Source organism: Magallana gigas, chromosome 5 (assembly GCF_963853765.1).
Source record: "Magallana gigas chromosome 5, xbMagGiga1.1, whole genome shotgun sequence".
NCBI classification, from domain to species: domain Eukaryota; kingdom Metazoa; phylum Mollusca; class Bivalvia; order Ostreida; family Ostreidae; genus Magallana; species Magallana gigas.
Window position 1 is genome coordinate 30,639,461 of NC_088857.1, and position 27,896 is coordinate 30,667,356.

The 27,896-nt window shown below is 31.1% G+C and overlaps 1 protein-coding gene across 8 annotated transcripts in view; it reads left to right on the forward strand.

Annotated features, from left to right (window-relative positions):
* The first annotated feature begins 11,785 nt into the window (after positions 1–11,785).
* The window catches only part of LOC105338278 (uncharacterized), a 50,925-nt gene continuing 34,814 nt past the window's right edge, over positions 11,786–27,896 (forward strand). For 6 of the 8 annotated variants that reach the window (XM_066084233.1, XM_066084237.1, XM_066084234.1 and 3 more), the window contains exons 1-13: positions 11,786–11,962; positions 21,481–21,731; positions 21,886–22,067; positions 22,367–22,473; positions 22,979–23,253; positions 23,449–23,604; positions 23,743–23,783; positions 23,887–23,984; positions 24,549–24,732; positions 24,961–25,038; positions 25,427–25,540; positions 26,416–26,529; positions 26,733–26,846. In XM_066084233.1, the coding sequence (XP_065940305.1) occupies positions 11,864–11,962; positions 21,481–21,731; positions 21,886–22,067; positions 22,367–22,473; positions 22,979–23,253; positions 23,449–23,604; positions 23,743–23,783; positions 23,887–23,984; positions 24,549–24,732; positions 24,961–25,038; positions 25,427–25,540; positions 26,416–26,529; positions 26,733–26,846 (1,813 nt within the window). In that variant the 5' untranslated portion in view covers positions 11,786–11,863. The remainder of the gene's footprint in view (positions 11,963–21,480; positions 21,732–21,885; positions 22,068–22,366; positions 22,474–22,978; positions 23,254–23,448; positions 23,605–23,742; positions 23,784–23,886; positions 23,985–24,548; positions 24,733–24,960; positions 25,039–25,426; positions 25,541–26,415; positions 26,530–26,732; positions 26,847–27,896) is intronic. The other 2 variants (XM_066084240.1, XM_066084239.1) reach the window with 1 other exon arrangement.

Consider the following 27,896-nt stretch of genomic DNA (forward strand, 5'->3'; position numbering starts at 1 on the left):
GAGGTCAGTTCAAAATCTGGACAACCGCCCACGGAAGCCAAAATAACATCAACAGAAACGACCATATCAACATCAACGGATGATTTATCAACAACAATGCCATCAGGTAATTCTTTATTAACAACATCAACAGATGATCCAACGACCAAAGTAGTTAAAGCATCAGAAGAACCCACAAACACACTGGAAACAGAAACAACAACATCGAAAACTGCCACAACACCATTTAGTATTACGACAACCGAATCAGTGTCCATATCAAAAGATAAAGATTCAATTACAAGTATACCAGACGAAACACAAGTGACCAAAGCAACTGAAAATTTGTTATCCATTACAGACCCTAGCACTGTTGCAGGTGAGCATTAAATCCGGTTGACAATTTCATAAATTATCAGGATTTCTCTTTTTTCTATTTCTATTATCTTTCTTCACATTTACGAAAATTGATTTACATGCCAATATATGCTTGAAAACAGAAAACTTCGAAGCCATCGTCGCAGTTGGTGTAGCACTACCGATTTTACTTTTATCGCTACTCTCTTGCTGTTTGATTTGCCTCATTCTGGCAAGAAGAAAAAAACGGAAAGATAACGAAAAGGAGGACACAGAATCAACCAGTGGAAGCAGGTATGTAGCTGAGTTACTACATTTGTAAGAATATATAAGCACTTCTTGCAAAAAAGTTAACAAAATACAAAATTGCAATCGTTCATCAATTTGAGAGCAGTCAAATCTTGTACTTGCTCTGGAATTCGACTCGAAAGTTGTTTGATATATGTTCATGATATATTAGTTCAAAAGTAGGATATACTATCAATTTCTTTTTAAATATAATAGTCAGTCGAGTGAATTGCAGTGGTTTGGCAATAAACCAATGTTTGATAGCACCGGTAGAAGCGGAACCTTTAGCTCCCCTGCGATTTATGAACCTACAGGTACAAAACCATATACAAAATATTTGATAGGTTAACAGTCTCTTAAAACACTAAATCTAAGACAGGACTGTTACATATTTTTAAATCTACTAAGACATGAAAATAGTATAATAAATTAATTTGATACAACAAATTTTGAAACTGTTTCATTTTCCATTTTTTATTATAGTTTACAGTTTCAAAGATCCTTCCCCATGGGAGTGGGAAGACGGAAATTCCAATTTATCCACACAGGTAAAAACAAATCCAGAGCATTTGTCAATATGTGGAATTTATTCTGCTCCTGTCTCCTCTATGCAATAGTGATGTTTGCGTTTACATGTTCTTAAGTCGTAAATTGGGCCTAAAAATTAAAACTTAATAACCTTTGACCACTAACATTATTTTAAACATAATGCTGTAAATGGTTCTTTCAATCATCGATGAAATGTTTTAATGTTTATTTTTTTTTCAGTACTATATACCAAGACCACTGGTTTCAAACACATAAATTGTAAGTGTTAATTACCTTCAGTTCTATTCATGATAATATCTATTATCTTAATGGGAAGGAAAACCATAAAAAAATTTTAACGTAGAAATAATAGAAAGTATCACTGTTTTGAAAAAGATTTTACCGCAATGAAAATTTACTAGTTTAAGAGTGTTAAACTGCTTAATTTACTAAAGGAATGAATTCAAAAGCCAACAAATTATTGTATTTCAGGAATTGCTAATATTTCAATATTTTTTTTTAAATTTAGAATTTTGGAAAAGAATCTTTGGATGTTCTGAGGAGTGAAGATAACATTTTGATTAACTAGTCAAACTTATGAGTGTTTGTACAGATTTAACAGATAAATAACTAAAACATATACACGTATTCGTATGACAATGTACCAAATGCTGTTCAATATATAATTAACACATTCATTATTCTTATGTTCTTAAAGACCATGTTTGTTGTTTATGTAATAACTTATTATATTAATTTATTTTTCGTTCACATTTTGTATGATATTCTGGATATTTTTCTGTTTGTGTACTTAAAGATATCTATGTAACAAGATTGTATTTATTGTCAACCTAACATTGACCAATCACCTATAAATGAATGGGCATTATGAGCATACCATGGAACAATAACGAGCTTCCAATTGATTTTTTCCTTTAATTTGTGTCATTTTTACTTTATCAACTATTTTGAATTATGTGTTCTTTCAAATTTCACGTCATGTGTTCCGTATTTATTTTTAAAACAGTTATGTGTTCCTTGATATTTCATAATTTTTACATATACATAATTATTATGAAAAAAGGAAACTATTATGATTTTTTTATGATTTCCAGAAAAAATTAACATGAATATAATAAAACTGCTTAGCTATTACTTCACATTGTTCTTTAAAGATACGTGTATCTAAATCCAAGAGAAAAAAGGTAAACAACATGTTTCTTTTCGTTTGTTGGGTAACATTTTTAAAAATTGCAACAGAAAAAGACTAGTAACATGACTAAGGTGGCACGGAACAGTTTATTTGGATACAGTAACTAGCTATAGCAAGGTGATGTGTGACTTCATAACTCTGTAAGTAGAATTTTCAACTCCCATTCAGCCCAATTTCCTTTCATTTACTCCTTGCAAGTCCCAGCAATAATTTATGAGGAAAATTACAAGCAAAAGCAAAACGAAGAGGCTTTTTCTGAGATTTTGACCCTATTCTATTTGTCAATTTTTTATGACTTTTTAGCTTTTTAGACTTTCCCCAGGTAGTTCCTTGCAAAGAGTTATCCGTACCATATGTATATACAGTGATTTGTTTTACCTCCTGTAGCTTACAATTTCACTGTGTAAAGCCAACACAACATTCAAAGTCGCAAGTTTCGCGTTTCTGATTCTTATGAAGTTGCATGTTGCATACAAATTTCAACAGTAGACATCCCTCTTTAATTAATGACTATTAAAAAGCCATTAAAAGTCGAATTTCATGAATTTTAGCAACATTCATGAACCTTAAAATACAGCAATTATCAATTTTACAAAAATATCGGATCGTTATTTGGTAGTTTTATTCAGTAAAATTATGTTTTATTAAGCTTATTATTTAGTTCAGTTTTTAAATCCAAACCCTTTCCCCACCTTTAATACTTTGTTTCAATTGATCTGCAAACACATGGATGCAGATCCAGACTAATCCATTATGGTGAAAAATTTGTAAGGCTGAATTCTTTTCTTTTACAAAATCCTTTTCATTGCACATCTTTGAATACCCACACTTCAAAATGTATTCATTTATGCTTTTGTTGAATTACAGCGATGTGCCATTAGTAACTGCTATTACGTCACCTTAAATTATAGCATATTCACGTGACTATCACGTCATACAATTTAAACAACCTGGCTGCTGTCCGTATAAAATTGAGTACCGAATTAAAAGGAGGAATCGTTTCTCTGCGCATAGAATAAAAATACTCAGACCTAGAATTTCATCCTAGTTGACTGATATTGCAAGTGGGGTATTGTTGAAAACATTCGTCTAAAAGGTAACATGCAAAATTAAGTGAAAGACACAGTCATAAGCTTTTGAGGCTGATTAAAAAAACATTCAGAGAAAATTATCAGACATCACAGCATTGTTTTATGGGCTCTTATTTTAAAAGGAGAATTTAATATCAACAGGGATATTCTAAAAAGGTTGGACGGAAGGAAGCGCTTTAGAATTCGAGAACCACACGTAAAAGCACGGCGTTCGTGGTGTTGAGGAAACAAATTTTAACTCTTGTTAATTACTGAAATAAAGTGATATTTAGTGATGAATGCAAAATAGATGTTAAGACTGAAAACATTGTTTTAATTTGGTGAAAGGCTTGTGTAGAGTGGATGCAATGTTGTCTATCACAATCTCCGACACCGAAGTGGAGTTTTATGTTATGGGACTGAATTTTTTTTAATATTGTACAATATGTAAGTTCTATGACTGTTTGTGGTGGTTATACTATTGCCCGAAAATATATTGATATTATTTATAACTACTTCCACCTGTTACTGCCCGTCATTTTCCAAGAAATAATTACGTTTATAAAAGCGACAATGCCCCCATTTACATAAAGCTCAAATCATTCAATTCCAATTCAATTCAAATAACAAAATAATATGCAACCTATGGCTTTGCCCGCTCAGACCCAGATTTGTACCAAATCGAAAATATCAAGTTAAGCATTTAACGTGAACTTAAACAACAATGAAATATTCATCTGTAAAAATCAGCTGGTGGCTGCAAACGACGTATCGTAGCTGGATAAACACCCCAAACATACTATGTTCAGAGTCCCTAAAGGTCGATTCCTACACAGATACAGAGAGTACTCAAGTCAAAAGGCTATACACTACAGAATATTAACTAAAGGTAAGTAAACATATTCCAAAGTTTTTTTCTATGAAACATCTGATAGGTTACTACGCGGCCATTTTAAATATAGTTGATCACTATCGGCACATTGCTGTACATATTTGCAATACTTTAAAAATCAAAGTACTGAAGTACTAAAGGCCGGGCTCTTTTGGTGTATCGTTATGCATATCGTGTAGTAAAGACTGAAAGTCTCTCTCTCTCTCTCTCTCTCTCTCTCCCAAATTTTGTAGCCTTGAATTTTGCAACAAGCATTATATATTCAATCCCCATTTCTTCAACGCCCAGCAAAGTAGTTCAGGGAAATTCATGCGCATTGTATGTGTCCAAAATGCATAGTCTTGATTTTAAAACACGTTATTAATAAGAAAACTAAAAAAGATAGACAACTCTCTCGAAATTAGAAAAAAAAGAAACAAAATGCCAACACTTTTGACAAATCGTGGCTTTTTGTGTAACTATTTGGTATAGCGGAAGCTTTTACCTTGACGCTGTTTGGTTTTTTGTTTACTTTTGAAGTTGTGCTATTTATAGTAACGAGCGATTTGCCTGCCTACAGCCGGGACATTGCTTTCAGCAGTGCCCGGCTAAAACGATGCAGATTTCTTAATAAATAAATATGGCCTATTAGTACAAATGATAAAAAAAATCTTTTCCCAGGCCTACAAGATACAGATTGATTCAAATGTTCATTAGACCCAAGAAATAAACCTGTCTTGTACTAAATAAGAAGACAAATGAACATAAGTTACGAGGTTTCATCTGTTTATTATTTATCCGTTGATGGTGCCGACGAGGCTACAAGTGAAAAAAAATTTCATTGAGTATAAAAGTCATGCAATAAATAACGTGTCATCAATGAACAGTACTAAAATTTATCAATAAACCCTATATCTATATTAAGAAGTCACTATTAATATGTGGCGTAAATAAACAGGTGTTTTTTTATTAATCAAATATAACGAATTGTTTTCAGTTCTTAGCCATGTGACCTTAAAGTTACATTTAAAAAAATAGTTAGATGGCTTGTCTATATAAATAGAGAAAATACATAACATTATCCATATTACACCTTGTATCAACCCAAATATATCAATACCTTGCTATTGGTTGAGGGCTGATACATGGTATAATATTGAAAAGGTTATGTACTCTTATATTTATTCCATACTTAGTAATAACATCGAAGACATTTTCTGTGCCTCAGCAAAATTAAGACGTATGGATCATTGCCTTAAAAGTTAACCTAATCTAAAGGGAAAAAGCCACACGAGTACTGTAAGGGGTGTGATACGAATCCTATCAGCCCTGCAGATCGATATTAGCCCTGGAAGCTGATACGCTAATTATAAAATAAGCTGTATTGCATATGTAAAAACGCTGTATTTTTATTAGGTATGTATTAAAGTTTAAGTAATACTCTATCTGCTGTCGAGATCTCATAAATAAGTATAAGGGTTATAGGTACGGTTTTATTAGGTTATTTGCACTCACGTTGAGCAAGCTGTTGGACAGACAAGGGATCCAAGTCCAGCCACAACACTCTTGCAGAGACTTTCACAAGCTCCTTGCTCCATATCTGGGGTCACCAAATGTTTGATCTGGTCAATGACACCATTAACTGAAAGAAAACGAAACTATGACTTACTTCACTCACTCTCTGAACTGGATAAAACACATGTAGTTTTGGAAATTACCAATAAACTGTAATATTTATCACAAAATCAGGAAAACTGTAAATATTGATCTATAGTTTATTTCTTCGTGTCTTTTTAAAACTGCATACATATATATATATATATATATATATATATATATATATATATATATATATATATATATATATATATATATATATATATAGATGCTGTTCATATCTCTTATATAATAATAAAACAATGACTTCTCTTCGAATTTCTACACATACACACTGAAAGTCAAATTTTTGACAATATTTTTATACTTCGTGGTCACACGTGGCACTTTATGTTTTCGTTTGTTTAAAAAATAGATGCACTCCTAAAAAACGTAGATGGGAGCCTGGCTCCACATATGAAACTTACGATTAATGAGCCATCTTTTGTCGAGGTCAGATGGGGCACAGAGCACCAATGGGATCAGACACAACAAAAATACGGCAACCTTCATGTTTCCTGTGGAAAACAAAATTTGATGAGTAATAATTCTATTGTATTAAGTTGTGCATCCTTTGAATTTTTATTCTCTGTTTTTCTGACTTTTTTGCAGTCTATCTACTGAGAGTACTTCGTACTTTTTATCTCTTCTCAAATTTCTTAATTTAGAGTAGATCACAAAGCATTGTGTAGTAATAAGAAATTGTCATATTATGAAAAATTAAGTATTTACACAGTCTTAGTAATTTTAAAATTTTAGGTAGGAAGAATCTTTATCTATAGAGGTTATGCAAAAAGAGAGATAAGCAGAGATATATGAGAAAATTTATGGCAAGACTAGATCGGATTTAAAATATAATTAAAATACAAAACAATAATAATAAAATAATATTTCTTTACATGAATAAGTGATGTCTCCGATACTCTCATAGTTTCGTGAATAAGATACGGTTTAAGAAAAAATATAATTACCAACACTATTCATAAGTTTGAATGATAATTTAAAAGAATTCAAAAATATGTCAATTCATGCATTTAAAAAAAGTCGTACGAGAAACTTTAAAAAAGAAGAAACAGGGAAAACAATGCTAGATACAGCAATCTTCTATTCAAAGGTAAGTAAATATATTCCAGTAATGATGTATACATCGTATACTATCAAATTTTACTTGTTCAAAAGAAGAGCAACATTGCATGCAGCAAATGTGTTTAAAATTTATACATATTTCTGTTATGAAGCTTCTAAAAAAAATCATAGCGCTTTGTATGCCATATCAAATTATTTTTAAACAATTAATTTCCATGTTCTTACCTCTCGACAGTCTTATGGATAAATCTTTAGACTGAAAATGGACTTTATATATTAAACTCTTATCTCCAGAGTCATGACTGTAGGTCACGGGGCCACATGGGGCCACAAGGTCATGGCAGGGTCATCGGAACGTGGACAATGGACATGCCGATGCACATACATAATAAGCAACCCTCAGACGATATCAAACAGTTGACAATAACGAATCTGTAAGGACTGTGTCATAGATAAAAAAAACCCACTTAAAATAAATAGATTTCGACGACAATTTTTATAATTTTTACGAAGATATCAACTTTTCTGGAAATATTATGTAGACTAACGACCTAGATAATTTTTTCAAACTCCACTGTAGAAATATAAAAAAAATTGAAATTGGAAATGAAGAAATGCAAAACGTTCTTAGTTTTTGTTTTGGGTTTTGTGTGGGTTTTTTTCTCTTATTTTTGTCCAATAATTCATAGAGCCCTAAAACTTCTCTTCGGACATTTTTTTGTTTGAAATTTCCATAACTGTTTGTTAGTAATACATGCTATTTGATTACTTGTTTGAGTAAACTTGGTATTTTGTCGGATATACTTTCGCCGAATTCTGTGTAACTAACTCCAAATAAATTTTATGATGCATTGTAAATATGATATTTTAGATGTTCTGTGCGTTTATCATGCAATGCCTGCATTATGTTAAAAATCGGTTGTGTATCTTATTTTGCGTGCATCATTTAGGGGTATATTGTTATTGTATGTCATGTTAAGCATGCCATCAACGTTTTGATTTTCTTATCTGATATAGATATGAAGATTCCTGCAAGTAATCGCTTGATTCCCGTGAGAAAAGGTCAATACTTCAAGTCTTTCATATGTACCTTATATTCAATAAAAGTTCATAGTACCAAAATATCATAGGTTTAAGATTCTTACAAAGTTAGCAATCTGCAAATAATAATTTAAACCTTTACCCTATAAGAGTTAATTTAACGAGTGACTGTACATGAAATGCATTGATCAAATGCATTAAAGAATCATTTCATATCAAAATTCCGCCACTCAAAATAAAAACAAGAAATATTCATAAACAGATACGGTTTACAATGTACATTGCTTTTGAAAATAAGTTAGGTTTTTCTTATTTCTGATTTTAAAATAAATGTAACTACAAACTAACTCTTTTCTAATAATTAACACTCTTTTAACATTTGATATGAAATATCTATAATTTTTTTTTTTTTATTCTTTAGTTAATGCAATAAAAATCAAAATTATTTAAATTTTTCGAACTACTCACACAAAAGAGTAAAACATGTGCTAAAAAAGGAATTAGCACAATCGGCCATTGCGTAAATTAATTGTACTTAATAAACAAAAGAATGGGTTTGAATGAGGCAAATTGTTAAACGAAAGCATTTAAAAGACCAAAAAGTACAAATAAATGTACATTAAAACAAACTATAAAACATAATTATAAATTACTAAGGCGGGCACTTTTCAAAGACCATAAAACACGCTCCAACAAGTAAATACAAGTAGACGCGTACATTAAAAATGTGAAACATTAGCATACTTTAATTAATTAGACAAGTGTATTAAACATACTATAGCACATGAACAAAATCTACTTAAATCATAATTACATAAGCGCTTTGAAAAGATGAATACAATGTAATTATTTGAACAAGTAAATTTTAAAAAAAGTTCAAAAAATGATTAAATACTGATATAGGGCTTTACAACGCCAACTACATGGGGCAACATTAAGCATAAGCGTGGTGGTATCAGAAGAAATGGAGACGAGCATAAATAAAGATCAAAAACACCCATCTGGAATCAACATTTTTTTGAAGTATTCAAATTTGGCACAAAAATTGAAGTTATAAAGCAGATCACACGACAACACAAATAATCGCTTTGTATAAAGTCAATATAATGATTACCACAAAACATTGTATTTGACTTTTGTGCGATCTTGGTTTTCAAATTGAATGAACTATCCATGTCAATAGTCTGTAGCTTCTAAACTTTTGGTGCAATGTCGACATAAAAATGGAGATAGTGTCTGAGTTGAATTAAGAAAGCTTTCAAGGGCAATAAGGTTTGGAATCCAGTGTTATCAAAGAAGAATGTAAATATTCTGAACACTTAAGACAGTTTCGAATCTTCACAATGAACAGTTTTAAAGAGTGAAGTGATAACAAGGTTTCTCAAGTCGATAACTGTCTTTTAAGTAGAGTCGTCGGATCAGAGTGTGTAAAGAAGACGACTGACATAATTTAAATGCACCATGAATGTCGATTTCATTGCAGTTACCTTTTTGTTTACAATTCATGTAATTTCAAGAATATTAGGCAGCAGAAGAGGTAAATGAACGTTATATTAGAAGGGGATGAGAAAATGCAACATTTCTTTTTGCGAACAGGTATTACATACACCTGTATGTAAAGTAAAAACAAAAACACAAAATAAACCAAAAAAAAAAAAGAATTCAGAGAAAAATTTCGCAAAAAACCCAATTTAGTCACAGGAAAGGGATTCTCCATCACATTTTCTAATTGACGTTCAAACCATTAGATCAATGATCAGACTGCAATAATATGAAACATGAAAGATGGACAAGAAAAAAATCATGATTTTCTTATTTTTAAATGTGTATCAATATGCATAAGAATATATAATCAATCTGCATAAGAATATATATTCAAGAAAAATCTTCTGTCACAATTCATATACTAAGGATACACTATTCTTGTCATCATTAAATATATAATATAAAACATATCAATTTTGTTTCTTCATAACCAAAAAAAAATGTCGTTGATTGATAAAAATATTGCTATAACGTAATATAAGGTATATATACATGTATATCAAACTTCAGTGATGCCTTGCACTGTAATTTTTTTTATGCAAATGAGCCTGAAGTAGACTATTTCCCATACAAGAGTTGAAATTCAAGCACATTAACTTTTGATTATTTACATTTTACCAAGAGTGAAATCATTTTTGTGTGGTTAAAAAAAGGAGTTAAAGCACAAAAGTTTAAAATAATCAAGAGATGGGGGAAAAACTTATGATTCGATCTTTCGTAGAGTGGGAAGTCGTTGTGATTCATGTTTTGCAGCTGGGGGTAAATATGTGTGATTTGATTTAAAGTCAGTGTGACAAAGGAATGATCCATACATAAAAGAAATACACCTACCTATCTTTCATACAACGCTTGAAACTTAGTCTTTTTTTAAAATATAATTGAAATTTTTCCGAATTATTAGATAGAGTACTTAGTTAAGTTAGCGTTATAAAGGGTAAACGTCTACCTAACAACTATAGAAGATTTTTGTAAAATGATTACATAGTAAGTGTATAATGTTTTTGTCTCCCAACAATGTATAAATATACATGTATGTGAAAAGGAAAAGAAAATTATTTACATTACAATCCCTTGAAATTTTACCACTAAGAGGTTAAAGACATAAACACAAATCCAATCAAAAAACTAAATGTCATACATGTGATTGCTGCCATCTTTCTACTGTATTTCATACGTCCTTTTGATTAAATTATTAAGGGTTAATCGGTTAAATTATTAAGGGTTAAGTAATACCTAAAGTATATAAATAAAGTACCGAAGTTTTGAAACACTAATTGAAAATATCTACAAATGGTCCATAGTTCTTTTGTCTGAGTCCTTTCTGACAAAGAGGTCATTTTGACGATTTTTTTTAAATCTAAAAACTAAAATATGCCTAATTTTCATAATCTTTTTGACAATCAAATGTACTAAAATAAGGACAAATAAAAAAGTTTCACACAACCATTCCTGTTTGAAAACTGATATTTCTGAGGAATACTTAATCTTTTCTTGCATGTTCCATTTTGAAAAAGGTCTTATTTGATTAAATAGGCATACTCATGCTGCATCTTTACAAACCACGCCTTTAATCACAAGATTGGCCCCTGTTATAGCTATATTTATCAGAAAGTTGCAGGGAATTGCTTATGGAATAAATTTTAAAAAAAAATCGACTTGACGGAACTTTCGGTTTGTGAACAGGGAACTGTTTTCTAAAGTAAGGTTGCGTAATAAAGGTTTGTGTTACACATAATTCAATACACATGTAAACTACTATTATCGATCGTAAATGAAGGTATTGGGTTTTTTTAAACCTGCTTGCGTTTAGCACGTTATAATATGTCTTATCTGTGTATAAAAACGATGGAAATTGATGTCTAAGAAGTGCATTTATATGACAAACATTATCACCTTGACAACTCATTTTTTTTCGAATTCCAATCAAATGTTAAAAGTTTAGATTATCAAGAAAAGGCGATAAATCATGCATTCCATGCCCCATTTGTTTTAAACCAAGCCGGATATCCATTTACAAAAGAACAATTACATATCAAGCATTAATGGACTAAAAAGAACCCCCGATTTTTAAAAAGATACTAGATACCAATGAAATACGCATGCTTAGTATATATAATTCAGTGCAGGGTATTTAAATACAAGAAGGAAATCTTTTAAACACTTTGCAGAAGTCGCATGTAAACGTGCAATGCCATTCAATTCAATTAGCGGAGTTCTGGTCAATAAAGGATGAGGCTTCTTTTGTTTTTGCTACTCTTTTTTGGTACAGCCTTGGGGTCCCATTTCCGAGGAGGTATCTTTACATGGAAACACCTTTCTGGAAATCAGGTATTTGAGGTTTAACAACTATTCTCACAAATATCTTCAGCATGTTAAGAATTTATGTTTATATTAATTTTGTTACCAAACTGTAAAAGGGAGTGATAGATTCTTACATGCAATTGAATTTGCTTTCGGCTAAAAGAAACCTTACAGGGGCCCAACAGGGATAGAGAAAAACACAATAATGATTAAATTAAGAAGAAATCCATATTTTTTTCATGTTGACTATTTCTCAATAAACAAATGTATTTAAAATGAACTGACTGGTTAAATTTAAAGATATGAATATAAATTAACCAACACAACATAGTACCTATAAATATATTTAACTTTTATAATAGAGGTTGTGTAAAAAAAAAATCCTTTGCAAAAGTTTCTGACGCAACAGAATATGCGTAGAAACATATTTTCTTTTGTGTTACTTTGTAACCCGTGAAAGTCTCAAAATCAAGTTTTTTTTAAAATAAATAAATAATGACTTTTATAGCTTTCCTCTGAAGTAAAAAGGAACATGCATTTTTTTATTTGCATGGCAAAATTCCAAAGAAAAACATTAACCGAAACTGAAATCTTCATTTAACAACCGAAAGTCAATCTTTTAAATTTCATAGCTAACTCAGAAATGCAATCATTGTTAACTTAACACTCTGAATTGACACAGGAAACGCTCGAGTGTTTTGCAAAACAAGGTAGAAATCTGCAAATGAAGTTTTTAAACAGACCTATATCATTTTTGATATAGGTCTCAAGTTAGCATAAATGATTTAAAAACGTGTTTATTAATAATTGAATTAATATAATAAAAATAACCTAGGTGTATACGTCTAGGTGTATTAAGCATATCAATTTAACCAAAAAAACCCCAAAAAACAATCGTTTTTCCTTTGACGAAAGTATGTATTCTGTTGAGAATCTTGGTTACTTTAGTTTTTTTTTGTTTCAAGATAAGGTTAACTTTTAAAACTAGGATCTCTGTTCATAATTTGAGATTGTTTCTAGTCTTCTTTCATCAATATGTTCTCATTGCACGCCCCCCCCCCCCCTTCCTTAAAAAATCTATCATAATGTAGTTTTAATGTGTTTTTGCTCGTGAATATAATATCCAAATTTTGAATAAAAATACGAAGTTTTATTCCCAAACATCTGATTTTACTACAGAATCGTTATTAATAAGAGACTTATGAACGTTAACGTTAGGATAATGTTTTTGAGAACTTAAAATTTCTTTGACGTAGATATTAATCAGTTTCTTTGTAGAAATCTATACTACTATATTAGAATAATAGATTCGATTTTTTGGGGCTTTTATACCGAGAAATTGGAAGAGTACTGTCTTTTGTTTTATATATTTTAAACATCAGTGGCACTTGAAAATTACCAATTTGTTTTTATTTTTTCTCAATCAAGCTTCGCTAATTAATAATTAACGAAAATTCTTGTAAAGAATCCGGAAATCATCCGTATTTTTTGGATTTTACAATCTTGCGCTTGCACATTTATTTAAATATCACAGGAGGCTCTTTAGTTTATATTTCCACAATATCACATTTGCATGGATAAACTCAGAAACGAAATCACAAATAGGTGTAAATTTTCCTTGCAGATTTGTCATATATTCTGTTTATCAAAGGAAATACGGGAGATGACTCTTACATAATAATACAGATTTTTTTATATGAAAAATTCGAGAGTTCCAAATGTCAACATGGTGTGTAAATTCGAAGCGAGAAAAAAAAAGTTGGTAAAAAAGTGTTGAATTTTTCATTAATATGAATTAAACTTTTAGATGAAAGGTATTTACTGCCTCAAAATGGTTTGTTATGAATAATTTAACTGTTATTTTCAATGCAGCTTCATTAATTTTCTCCAAAATCGTTTCGGAGCGACTCTGAAATATTTTGCTACAATACGGGGTATGGGAGGCATTTTTACTGTGGTGAAGGCCTGTCTCGAGACACAGATTATTCCAACTGAGCAGAGTATAGTGAAATTAATAGCATTATTGTAGGCTTAAGCTTGGTTATGCAAATGTCAACAATACAGTGTGTCGATGTATATATTTCGTAAATAACCGATATAATATGCAATGTCAACCCGTGCACGCAAGGGTCAAAGTCTAGTGTTTAGAATTTCAGTGACAAGGAATTTTAGTTAAAGCAAAAGAGTCATATTTCTCAAGCACGCCCAAGTGCACATTACACCTTTACCAAACTGCCTTAATGATAACATTTCTACTTTAAATAAAACATACACGATGTATTCCGGAAAATCAAATCTTTTGTTTAAATCCAAGTATCCTATTGCATCTATGGAGTGTCATGTCATTCAGGCATTTTTATTAGCATTTTATGTAATACGTTCAATCCTGATTTAAACGTTTCGGTTTCACAATTATAAGACCAAAAAGTGATATTCTAGACTGCTCAAAAAGCGCATTACCAAGAAATATAAAAGATATATTTATACAAGTCTGCTAATTTATTCTTCCCCACCGACTTCTGGATTTTCTATCATTATGGTGAGCCATATATTTGTACCTTTGCCAATTTTTTTTTTTTTTTTTTTTGCTGTTTTAAGGTATATCAAATCTATGATAAACCTTTTCAAAAAAAGGCTAGTAAGCAACATATATAAGGTTAAACAGATTTAGAGCGGAGAGGGTTTTTGTGTTTTCGTGTTTCCTCGCCAACAATAAGCTAACCATAATTACAAAATAACATGTAAAATCAAAGTACTGAAAGACGAGGTTTTGAAAGATTGAATTTGTAATTGTCCTGGATTTTTATCGAATATGCTTCCAAAATTTATGAGTTTGAATTAGTTGTTACAATCTATGTTAATTCGGCTTTTATGCAATTGTCTGATACTTTGTCTAAATTTTACTCAATCCCGGCCTTCATAATTGTAGAAAATTGACACAACGGTATATTATGTAAAATAAGACCCCAAGGAAATTTTTTACAAATTACTACTAACCGGGAAAATCAAACAACTATATCAAGGTAGAACATTTTAATCATTAGATTTATTCAATTTTGTGATCCAAGGGAAAATCCACAAGTCGGACGGTATCCGTAATGAAAGTTTTATGAAAACACCGAAAACTCCAAAACTGCTGAATAACAAACAAAGTGAACATTTGTATACCGATAACAAACACAGGCACCTGACGTTAGAAATATTTTTTTTTACAATAAGATTCCAAGAACTTTGACAATAAAAAGATTTTGTCACGGTCGCAATTTTGATTTTTAAGACCGACTTATCTGACACGATTTTCTTCATTTGCGATTCATGCAAAATTAATAGATAAAAATAAATCCGTTCGCCACTTACAACTTTTTTGTGTAAACTCGTGCATCACCTACACGAATTACGATACAACCGTTCATTTCATTAAAAATCATACTCCGAAAATCAGAGACATACATAACAGAGATTGTCAACTCCGCCATTAGCGTGTAAATGTTACGGGACCAACCTTACTTTGAGAACTACAAGTGCAACAGCAATCTTGTATAAGTCATTAAATTTGGACCTGATAGTGAACTTGAACATGAACCTGTAAATATTTTAAGCATGTTTTATTTATGAAATATTTACAAAAACTCTTTGTTTAGTTTTTAAATTACTTTTTAAAAACTTATTGACTTTTCAGAGAGTAATGGTAATGCATTACTTTACTCATGTAATGGTAATGTATTGCATTACTTCAAGAAAATTAAGTAATGGTAATTTAATGCCCTAATTCATGAAGTAATGGTATTGTAATGCATTATTTTACAATGTAATTCACCCCAAGCCTGATTCCAATTAAGCCGGAAAACATGAACATTAATATCTAACTTGGTTCTTCAATCGATAAGATTGTATATATTATATGATGTATAAGTCTTCCAAAATGTATAATCTATTATAGATTTTGCCTACAATGTATTGTTTAGAATTTAAATTCAGTTTAATCAACTAAAGAGCCAACGAACGAGAAGGCAAATTCAGACTTGTTTTTATTTTCTTTGAGAGACGAACAGCAGTCATACCGCATGTAGACTGGAAGCCAATGAAACACCTATTTAATTTGTAAAACATCTGTGTATAATCCGTTCCGATTTTAACTTGCTTGCGCATGAAGTTTGGTAGTATTAAGGTGAAAGATTGTCAAAATGAAATTCACAACTTTTCAAAAATGGCACATTGCGTTTGGGAACTTTAATTTCGATTCCACCATCAACCTCTTCTATTGATTAATGAGCTCGTACACCCACTGAATCGTCAACGACGCTGTGCATTCAGTTACGTAACTCATTTCACATTTCAACCCGAGCAAGAATATTTTTATCAATAAAACGCTTTGTTTATTTTCTAAATAGAATTTTGTTTATACACAGATGACTTAAAAGATTTAATGCGTGTTTTTATAATACATATTTACTGAAAGGCATGAAAACTTTCTGCTCTATTTTCTTACGCGTAGAATCAATTCATGTGTTCTACGCGTGCCTTCCGGTTTGAGACTTTGGCTGACAGTAAACCAATTATCGCATTGTAAGCATGTAAGAGAACTGTTGCCTTCTTAAACTGAAGACTGGTTAAAACAAACCACAAATTATGTTACGCATATCACCTTTAAATAAAAAAAATCTGGATAAAATTATTCACGGATAAAATACATAAACAATATATATAAATTAAACGAAGCGTTACTCATTGACCATACAATTTTTTACAAAAATCAGAATGATGATTATTCGGCCGTTTATAAATATCATTGCATTATTTTCTCGCTATAATATACAAAAAGTCAAGACAAAACCACTGATAAATTTATTAAAGTTAAGATAAATATTTATAGATCATTAATGCAAATCAAGGTCTAGCTCTTTATGAATTTGTAACAACTTAACATGTGGCAAACAAACCTTATACATTCATTTTTAGATTTTGCATGCATTCTACCTTAATGCCTTTGTAATGAATGATATTTTAAACATTTACACTTACATGTATGTCCCCAGTGGGATCCAAGCAACTTTGTTGAAACATTACGGAATCTTTTATGAAATATTAACTCTATGAACCTAGTAACAATTTTGAATTCATATATGATTAATATTGATTTGTCGCCTTCATAAAAAAAAAATTCTTTGTTATGTATACATGTATATCCTACGGTAAGTTCCTACAGAAATTTTGCGTCTTAAATAAGAAGCATGTTAATTTTGATAAGCTGTTTTATACGTCGACCGAATAAATTTGTCAGACCTTTTTCTGTTAACAGACTTTCTTTTTAAAAAATACTGACTTGACTGTTATTTTCCTCTTCTTAAAGTTTGAAAAACGTGGACAAAAACCAGAACTATACCACAAAAGGGTTTAGGAATTTTGAGCCTTATAAGGTTTCTTAAATATGAATAATTAGCTTAAGGTTTCAAAATGGTTAAATCGAACTATGACTTTCATAATAAAGTTTCTCAGATATCGGAAACGGCAAAACCACCATACCCTTCAACAATATTTCGGCTCTAATGATGATTTTTGAAATAAATGAGTTAGGGGCATCGAAGATAATGTGAAATAGATTGAATTTTGGCTGATCATTAAGTTTTCAAATTAATATATCAATACTGAGAGAAAAAAAATAGGAACGTATGTTTTTCTTGTAATTATTTAAAGCTTTCAGAAATTAAAACAATGTCTAGCTATTAAATGATATAAATAGCAATCTATTCTGTTCGACAATTAGTTCTATAGAGTTCTGCCAAATTCTATTTCGAAAGCGAAACCAATTAATTCACTTCCTTGTTTTTGTAAATTGAAAGAGGAATTCGACCTTTAGTTGTACTCAGTAGATTACTGTACTAAGAAGATACAACTAATAAAATTCTTTCAAGATTTAATGATGATCGATGTGGGGTATAACGATCAGATATGTCGACAGCTAGGTTGGCATTATGATATAGATTAAGGCACTGTATGAACAGAAGACAATCAAGCTGCCCAAATATAATGTTTAAACCTGAAATACACGTTGATTGTTCTCAAAAACAAGACAGGTGATTTAGATATGTACTAGTAGAATTTTTATTCTATTCGATATATAACTAAAACAAGTTTAGTTTCAACAATATTTATTGATATTTTACACTAACAAGTACATGTATTTGACATAATGTACAATAAGATTGGAAAACAAGCCAAAAGGCTTATACAATCACCCCTCTCTCAGATAAGAAAAAAAATGAGAGGTTCAAATTACATAAAACAAGTTTTATTGTCATTGTTCTTCTTGAATATTTTTACATCAGTTCTTGCAACAGTTCTTTACATGTTGACAATCCTTGGTCTGAACTTCTAATGGTAACTTTCTACACGCTTGCATTGCAATTTTTATCTTTACGCAAGTCCTATGGTCGATACAATGTCCTTGTCAGAAAGTATAATGTTTCATTGAGACATGCTGACTGACGTCTTTTATACTTGTTAGATCACCCGAACCCATCTCTATCTTTTAAGATGTCCATGTTGCTCTGCTTTTAATTTGTTTTTTGTTTTATTAATTTTTGAGATGGTTGGCGGTTTGTCATTTTCATTTTTATAGCACCGCTCTGAATGATTATGAAATTCAAAAGAAAACCTCCTGTTTTTAAGAACAAGTTGTTTTAAAGTTGTTTTTCGAAACCGCTGTTTAAAGGGATCTTTGAAGAGATTATTCATTTGCATTTGCAAAGAGAAGGGTGTATTAAATCTGCAGGATAGAAAAAACACAGGGGCCAAAATTTGGATAGTTACTAGTGGTCCACCATAACCGAGTCTATCTGTGGAAGTTTTAATAAAATATACTATATAGATATCATCAGTGCCATTGGATATTTTTTCTTAGCTATTGTGGATAAAACAATAAATTAATTATCAGACAACGATTATAAATCATTAACTATCAACGAATAAGTTGAGGATTGGGGTACTGAAGAAATCTAAATTACGTTAACTCATACCATACACAATCAAACTTAATTCAATTCTGAACAGTGATTTGGTCTTATAAAGATATACATCTTTAACCTTGCGTCTAGCTTAAAGATGACATAAGATTATAAGCCCAAAGTTTAAAAAATGCTGAATGTATCAAATATTTAAAGTTCTTCAGTCTTTTGTTCGAATGAAGATGAGAGATTAACAACACGACATGCACATTCGGCATATTTTCTTGCACAACAAATTGCAAAACAACCAACTGAATGACTTTAAAAATTATTCAGTTAAGTTTCGAATTCTTGATAATAATAAGACTACCAAAATACTTTTGGAGACAATTCATTTCCTCAGTGATTAAAGAGAATTTGTTCAAAGTTTTGGGATGTTTAATTGCATGTAAATGTATAAACAGAGTAATAAAAAAAAAATGAAAATAAAAATATGAATCGATGTAAACCAAAAAAGGACTCTAAAAATAAAATTCAATGCAACCTGTTTTTGCTATAGAAAAAGAAGAACAATATACTCTTATAAGATGTAAATGTATGTTAAACAATGAAAACTGCGGTAATATGATAGGTACAGTATTGAATATCATAATTATATATTGTTTTGTTACCAAGCATAGGACTCATTTGTCATTCTTTCTGTAATTTCATAATTTTTGGTTTCTAAAAATATCTAGGTATAATTCATCTTTTGAATGAATATTTCAAAAGGTTACCGAAACTGGGCTTTAAATGTTTTGTTTCACACTAAAAACATGTCCTTACATAGATATTTGCAAATATTTTAAGTCTGTAAACCTCTGTATTTTTTATCTTTAAAACAAGCAATTGCCGTCATCACTGGGGAACACTTGGTATAGTACATTTTCTTAACAAATATCAAATGCAGACTATGTGAATTATTTGCACCATAATGAATCTACACAAAGAGTTACATTTGTAACATTTAATTGAATACATTAAATTACAGGATGTTTTTAGAAAAAAATATCCAGATTTTAGAAATGTTTACTGGGAGGAGAGACACGATTAAAAAGCTAGATTTATAAAACAATAAATATTAGACTTATTGCTGCCAATGATATTACCAGTCAAGTCTGAACACAGCCACGACTGTTCAGATTATTCAACGGTCATACTATCTTGATAAATGAGTGAAATTAAAAAAAAGGCAAAGTTCTCTGGAAATTTAAAAAGTCTCTATCAACAGATTAGGAATATGTTACTTTAATCAAGGAAGAAACTAACAAAGTGAAGCCTCACTATGCATACCCCATATATAAGAGAAAAATGTTCACCAGAATTGACAATGAGATTACCCAGTTTACAATTACTGATCATATTTTCCTTGATATTTCACATTAAAGGTAAATATTTACATTCTACTCTGTTTTTCCATTAAATTCTGTGATCTTTAAATTCCTCTAAATGAAACAAATAACCACTGCGTATGAATTTACATGTAATCTACATAAGTAGTTCCCAGAAAGTGATTTCTGTGTTATCAGTTAAAACATATTTCATACATGTTTTAAAATAATTCAACAAAAAAGTTGATTTTATTGTTATAAGCAAAATTTCAAGAGCTTTTTTCATGGATTATATTTTCATGCTAATCGATTTCAACTTGATAACCATTTTAAACCGGTTTTGTAAAACAGCTGTTCTTGCTTTTACTAATTTACTCCCTCTGTGATCTGCAATGTGTATCGATTTATCTAGGTAAATAATTGTTTTCAGAAGTAAGGGAATGTAAATATAAGCACTTAATGATTTATTTACCTATTTCATTTTTCGAAATTCCATAAAAGATCAGATACAAACCTAATACTATGACATAAAATATGTATTGTTCAAAATGGTACAATAATAGCACATTATTTTTACCCACAAAGAGGGTGCAGAGGGTAATCTAACATCACCCTCCCTTTGTTTGCTCTGTTCAAAATTTAGGGACAATACATAAAAATGATAAAGAATTTTAAAAAAGGCATTACAATTTGAGAAATTTACCAAAACGCAGATGAGAAATCTTAATTTTCAAATGGATCATGACCAGAAACACAATATTCTTAGATACCTAATTTTTTGCTGATATATTAGAACATAATACAAAATTCTCATTCTAAAACCAAGATGGTGTGAATAAGAAGTACAAAAAATCTCAAAAAATCTTTAAACCAATCAAGATGGAGAATTCCTTGAAACGGTACAAACTTTGAATTGCTAGGAATAAAACTTTTGGTGAACTAAAATGATATAACAAAATTAGATAACAGTGCAAAACCAGATTATATTAATTAAACAATAAAAAATATACAATGGTTAACTACTCTGGGTTTGAAGTCATTTAAAGAAATATCCGAATATCAGAGTTGTGGACATGGAATAACTCATGCCTCTTAACAGACATGTTGATGACATTAGACCATGTACAATAAAACCTTTTCCTAAAATAATATAGTGTTTTATTTTTTAAAAAGCCAGATATACATGTTACACCCTCTCTGTAAAGTGATTTTGAACTTTCGTTTACTTTAGGTACAAGTTACCCACCGCATGTCCTGGAGAAATACTTTTTATTCCCCGGTGTGTGATGATAGTTACAAAACCAACAGAACACAGAGAACGTTTGGCACTGTCAGTTGTTTTGAAGGTTGTAGCTTATACAGTTGGAGCAGTCCTTCAATAAAATCAATATGCACAGACTACAGCACATCGGAAGATTGGGCAACATATGAGGGAGAATTTAACGTCACTCTACCATCTAGTTCGACCTCGTACTTCATTGGGTGTGTATATTGCAACACGACATGTCAACATTATCAAATGCAGTAATTTTACTTAACCGAGTGAGCAATTACAGGAACAGGTGAAACAAATACCTATTCATTATCCACAGTTTTTTGTAGTGTCTAATATAATTGTTGTATATATTAATTTTAGGTATTCTTCGTGTTGTTGGATAAGTACCCTTCTGTTGAATTCTGACTCTAGTTGGACTATAGGAACACGAATAGATCTTGCTTACAGACAGGATATTGGCCGTGTCAACACATCGCCCGTCACTGCCATGCAGCCTATTGTTCGACTACAGCGCGGATGCAGCCATAGCATCAAAATTCCAGGTAAATAACGATGAGCAACCCGAAAACTAATTATGAATTTGACTTAAATTGAAGGTTGATATCTTATTGTAAAAACTTATTTTTTTTAAATTTATTCTTAAAAGGAAAATGGCTGATTAATTATTTGTGTTATTCAATAACTTTAAATTTTATACCACGAAGAACACAGTAAGCTTAAACACTACTTTGCAACACCGAATTCATTGATGATTTTTTCAAACACGATGATTCTGTTTTATTGTCGATTTTTTCAAACACGATGATTCTGTTTTATTGAGAAACATCTTTGTTTTATTTAGTTGCTGATGATGATGGTGACGACATAAGATGTAGATGGGCAGTTAGTTCACCCACCGACGAGTGTGATGGGATTTGTGGTTCTCTCTTCGGGGCTGTTTTGCATCAGGTATGGTTTTGTGTTTTACTATAATTTGTCCTGAGCACAAGTACACTACCTATAGATACAATGCTAAATATTATTTGTGAGAATAGAAACAATGTTATTTGGTGGACGATATTTCTTTTTTTGTAACAGAGTATAGACTTTCTTTCTTGCGCTCGGTTTTTACTTGCTTTGATATGTGTACCTAACAACAATAAGCCAACACAAAGACGTGTATTGCTTAATTTACTTACTTGAGTTGTACTGAAATTGAAATATCTTTGAGTTAATTTTAATAGGTAAAATAGTTATATAGGTAGTGGCATTCTATTTACAACACAATTCCATCATTTCATAATTGTTTAAAAAGAAACGCTCACTTTTGTGACATATACGATGAAACAGGTAGCTTCAGTGACATGACATGTTGCATATTAATATCACTTAAAGTACCATGCTGCACAAAAAATGGAAACAGCAGACAAATTTTAAATCCACCTGTATGATAATTTCTTATTCTATAAACCAGAGCACGTGTACTCTGAACTACTCCGCTTCAACAAGTACCTCGGGATATTACGCTGTAGCCATTCAGATTGAAGATTTTGCCTCCTCCTCTTCTTCTACCCCATTGAGCAGCATCCCTCTCCAGTTCCTGGTCGAAATATTTGATTCCAATAGTGGGTGTGCCTCGGCACCTACATTCATTTCACCAACGCCGCCAAATGGAGGTTGTTATGAGGCAGTCCAAGGAGTGGCTCTCACTATCGAGATTCGCATCAGAACGGGAACTACCAGTCAACGGTAAGATAAACATTACAGGATGTATTCATAATTTGCTTCTGTGTTAGTATCAATTTGGCGTACAGTGTTTGAGACGTTCCATTAATTACTTTACATTCCTTTATGCTAAGTTTTTGAATGAAAACTTTATTGCCGTTCTCTTCTACGGAAAAAAGAGAAAGGAAGAGAGAATGAATAAATCAAATTGATTTTCAGAATCGAAGAAGTCACCACGCAAACTCCAGTCGGCGTCACAAAGTCCAGTATCCAATCAATTTCATCGACCGATTATTACGTCATCCTGAGCTGGACACCAGCAAGCACTCAGCAGGGATCTTATATTATCTGTTTTACCGCAGAGGACAATTTGGGGTAAACTTTTAACATTTTCCACAACAGATATACGGTATTGTGCAGTTACTGTACACCCAACGTTCTATTGTATTTTGTGTCCTCTTTTATCCACAAACAGAGATGATTATTTTAGGTATATATGACATCCAATTTCAGATTAACCACAGAGTCAAGATGCATCACATGGAATGCTGTCCGTGAGTAGTCTTTAGTTATACAATGACAAAATGACATCTTTATTCCTTTAATCCTATTTTGTGTTTCGTGAATGGTTACTAAATGTTTACCTGTAAATACCAGGTTCGAGTACACTCCCGACAATCGTATCAGGCACTCAGCATCCAACAGGTCTTGTGTATGGGGACAATAGAAATTGGTCCGTTCAGTATTCAAATTACGTAAGTGTTCTAAAAATTGTATTGAAACTTAAACATTCTATTGTGATATGTAAGTGTTATACCCGTACATGTTTTCGCTTCCTGGTAATTTTTACACACAAACCTTTAACAAGTTATAAATAGTTTTGAACCAGTTGCTGAGATAGGTTATGATAGCCCCTATGGAACATAATGTCTCAGATGGAATATTACTTTAGTATTATATTAATTTTTTCCCTAAATGTCATGTTGTTAGAACGTTATCCCAATACTGTTTGTAAAACATATTTTTTTTTCTAAATGCAATGAGTCCGACTTTTATTGTGTGAATGAGTTAACAAAGATACTAAATATGTACATTATCTATTGTGATATATTTAAATAAATAAATTACTATTTTTACACACCATTCATGCATTATATGTACTTGAAAAAGATATTAATATATGCCTACATATCAAAGTTTTACAGCATTGATTGTGCTTTTGAACAATATTGTGGTTATCATTCACAGTACATAACTTTGTCAATACCGTCAAGTTTCTAACTCAATACAGAGTAAAGAATTTAAATTTTTTTGGTCAGTTTGTGCGTCCCTCAACATCAACTTACATTCGAGTTTACCAATCCAATGGTGTTCTCATGGAGTCCATTGACGCTATGTCATCAGCTGTTGTTTACCCACAATCCACAAGCGGAAGACAATTGTCCTTTACGACTTCCTACAACTATCAAAGAGGCATTACTTATAATATACGGTTCGATGAAGGTATAACCAAAAACAAGTATTTGAGTATAACAAAACTCTCGTTCACTTTTTATTTTCTGTTTCATTTTGATTTACATCAATCTGATATTGCCCAAAATCTACATGAACACTTCTTGAATTCTTCATAGTGTGACATTTTTGAATGTTAGGACATTTGGTAATTTTCATACCAAAAAAAACCCCTACGATTAAATAGATGTTATCTTTTGTTTTTAACAATTCTTTTAGGTATAGCCAATAAAGAACTTGGCTGTAGCGTGAAGTCGCCAGCAATTACCAGTACAACATTTTGGACGTTCTCGATATGTAAGATGCAATATGTGTTTCAAGCGATTAAAACTGATTACGAGATACAAACCTAATTCTAGATACAGCTCTTTACAACATGTATTTTCTAGCGAACCAAATTGTTTACTTAAATTTTTTTTACTAGACGTTGTTTTGAATACACTAGATTACAAGAGTACAACATTTCAGATTTGACGCATGAAAAAAAAGAGTTTATTTTCGCTGCAAAAGATTATGTATCGGATTTAGCGAAAATTTATGTTTTATTAAGATAACCTTAACTGCAATTTTATATGTTTTTACTCAAATATAAGCTGTTTCAATAGAACAAAAAAAACCACACAAACAAATTTTGTTTTTTCATATGTTTTATTAGAGTGTTATTTCCTCTATTATACTTTTGTAGACTTTGTTCGCTGCAGTGATTATCCGTGTATAAACAGTGCATCGTGCACTGATTTGGTAGGAGATTACTTCTGTCATTGTCAGCAAGGGTTCACTGACAAGAACTGCAGCACTAGTGAGTTGTTCAATGTTTTTCCCCTCAAAAGTTCCTTGTTTTAGTATGAAATTATTTACCGAGTCTAAAATTTAAAACAAAAACTTTCTTCAAGTAAGTATGTGCCTGTACTACACATTTTATAATTGTAAATTCTTAAAAAAACCACAATCTGTATGACAGAAATGAAAATGTTTATAAGTTTCGTCTTAATGACAGAAAACCGTATTAATATGCATTATATTTGTATTTGATATACCGGTAAATGAAATCGAATACATTGCACAGATATATAGGCAAACATTCTATGTGTTTAAAATGGCTTGGTGGTTAGCATACTTATCAAATATACCTTCAACTTTAGATAGATTGTTCTCAGTGTAGGGAAAAATCTTATCTATTTAGATGATTTGTTTTCCTTTATCTGTATGCAAAGATATTCTATTCAAGAATATTTTGAAAATAGTAGAAACAATTAAGCTTTCTGAAAATAGGTATTTACAATTTTAATAAGTGACATAGGTTAAGATTTAAACTCGTCTCCCTGTTTGGATACATGTAAATCCGGTTAAGCGAAAAGGTGAAAAACATGGAATAATTGCTGTTAACGTTTTTAATTTATTATATTCTGTACAGTATTTTAATGATATTGATTGTGATGATAATTCAATAAGTGAGCGTTGATTGGATTTAGTGTATTTCTAGATTAAGGTATTTTATACATAAAGTGCATGTAAGACCAATGTTCCTAAAAAAAACCCTGCATGTCAATAGACTGCCCAACCATATATCATTTGTAACAATATTGCACGACACCAGCAATTGCAAGTAAGACTGCTTAACAAATTGTTTCGCTCTACACTTGGACACATCACCTGATTTTTTTTTTCTTTTAGATATCAATGAATGCGCTTCTAATCCATGTCAAAATTCTGGGACCTGCTTAGACGGAATCAACTCATTCTCTTGTAGGTGTGACGTGGACCATTATGGACCTCTATGCGAAAACCGTATGTAAAATACCCTATGTTTCTTGGCAAAAAAGATTTCGTTTTTAACCAAAAAAATCATACAAAAGAAACAAAAAGTCAAATGTTATAAAATTTTCAATTGTTTTCTGGAATACTATTTACTGAATAACTGCTTTTGAAACAAACGAATCACATTTACAAATTGAAAGTCAAATATTTTAGAATCTAAATTTGTTTTCTAGGTTACACCAGATGTAGCGACGCTCCTTGTCAAAATGGAGCCACGTGTTCTGACGTCATAGGTGGATACCGGTGTCAATGTCCCCTTGGATATAGTGACTTCAATTGTTCTACTGGTAACAATATAATTCGTAGAGAAAGGCAACGACATCTACAATTAAATGTTGCAAAAAAAAGCTCACAAAAAGAAGAATTTTGATATTATTAGACGAAAACAAATTAAAAAAAAAAGAAACAAAACCACAAAAATGTCTAATACAGTAACAGTTTGAATTCTAGGTGATCAGCTTAGGTTGATCGATTATCATAGTTTCTGTTATTGAAGTAAACTCGATTCCTATGTCTTCATAGCTAACATGTGGATAGAAGTATGTATTTATTTACATGCACACGTATAAATTGAATCTATAGATAATTTTGATATCAAATGAATTGAAAACTTCTTTGTTTAATAAATACAAGCTCAAGTTAGGTTTTCTGATTACCTTTTGTCCGGCGTTCTTCTGTCTGGGTGTCTCTCCTTACGTCTGTAAATACATTTTTACTTCCTCTAACTAACCACCCGGTTTTAACTCATCTTGGCATAAAGCATTCAAAAGTAAAAGGAGTTCAAATTTGTTAACACGATGGACCATGCATTGTTTGCTGGGGAAATAATTTTGTGCTTTTGATTTTTTTTTATTATCTTCAAAATTTTATTATCAAAAACCATATACATTCGGCCTTAAAAGCTTATAGCGGGAAAGCATCCTGAGTAAGTGTAGACTCAAGAATGTTCAAATAGTTATCTCTGGAGGAAGGATGGAGCCATAAAATTGGGTTAATTTTTACATAGAAATAAAAAGTGGAAAATCTTTGAAAATTTTCCTCACAAAAACATTTGACAAGAAAAGCTATTTTGTGGAAGCATCCCCAGGCAGTGTACATTTAAGTTTGTTTATATCATATTAAGGGGGTTAGGGTTGGGCCACAATAGGGGTACGGGTAAATTTATACATAAAAATACTTCTTTAAAACAAGAGACCCATGGGCCACATCGCGCACACCTGAACAAAAGTTTCTTGTCTCATTTTATTGCAGATTTTAAATATTTCCTAATATAACTTTGGATTAAACTCTGAACCCCTGTGGGCCCTCGTAATAGTATATCGTCACAATTCAAACAA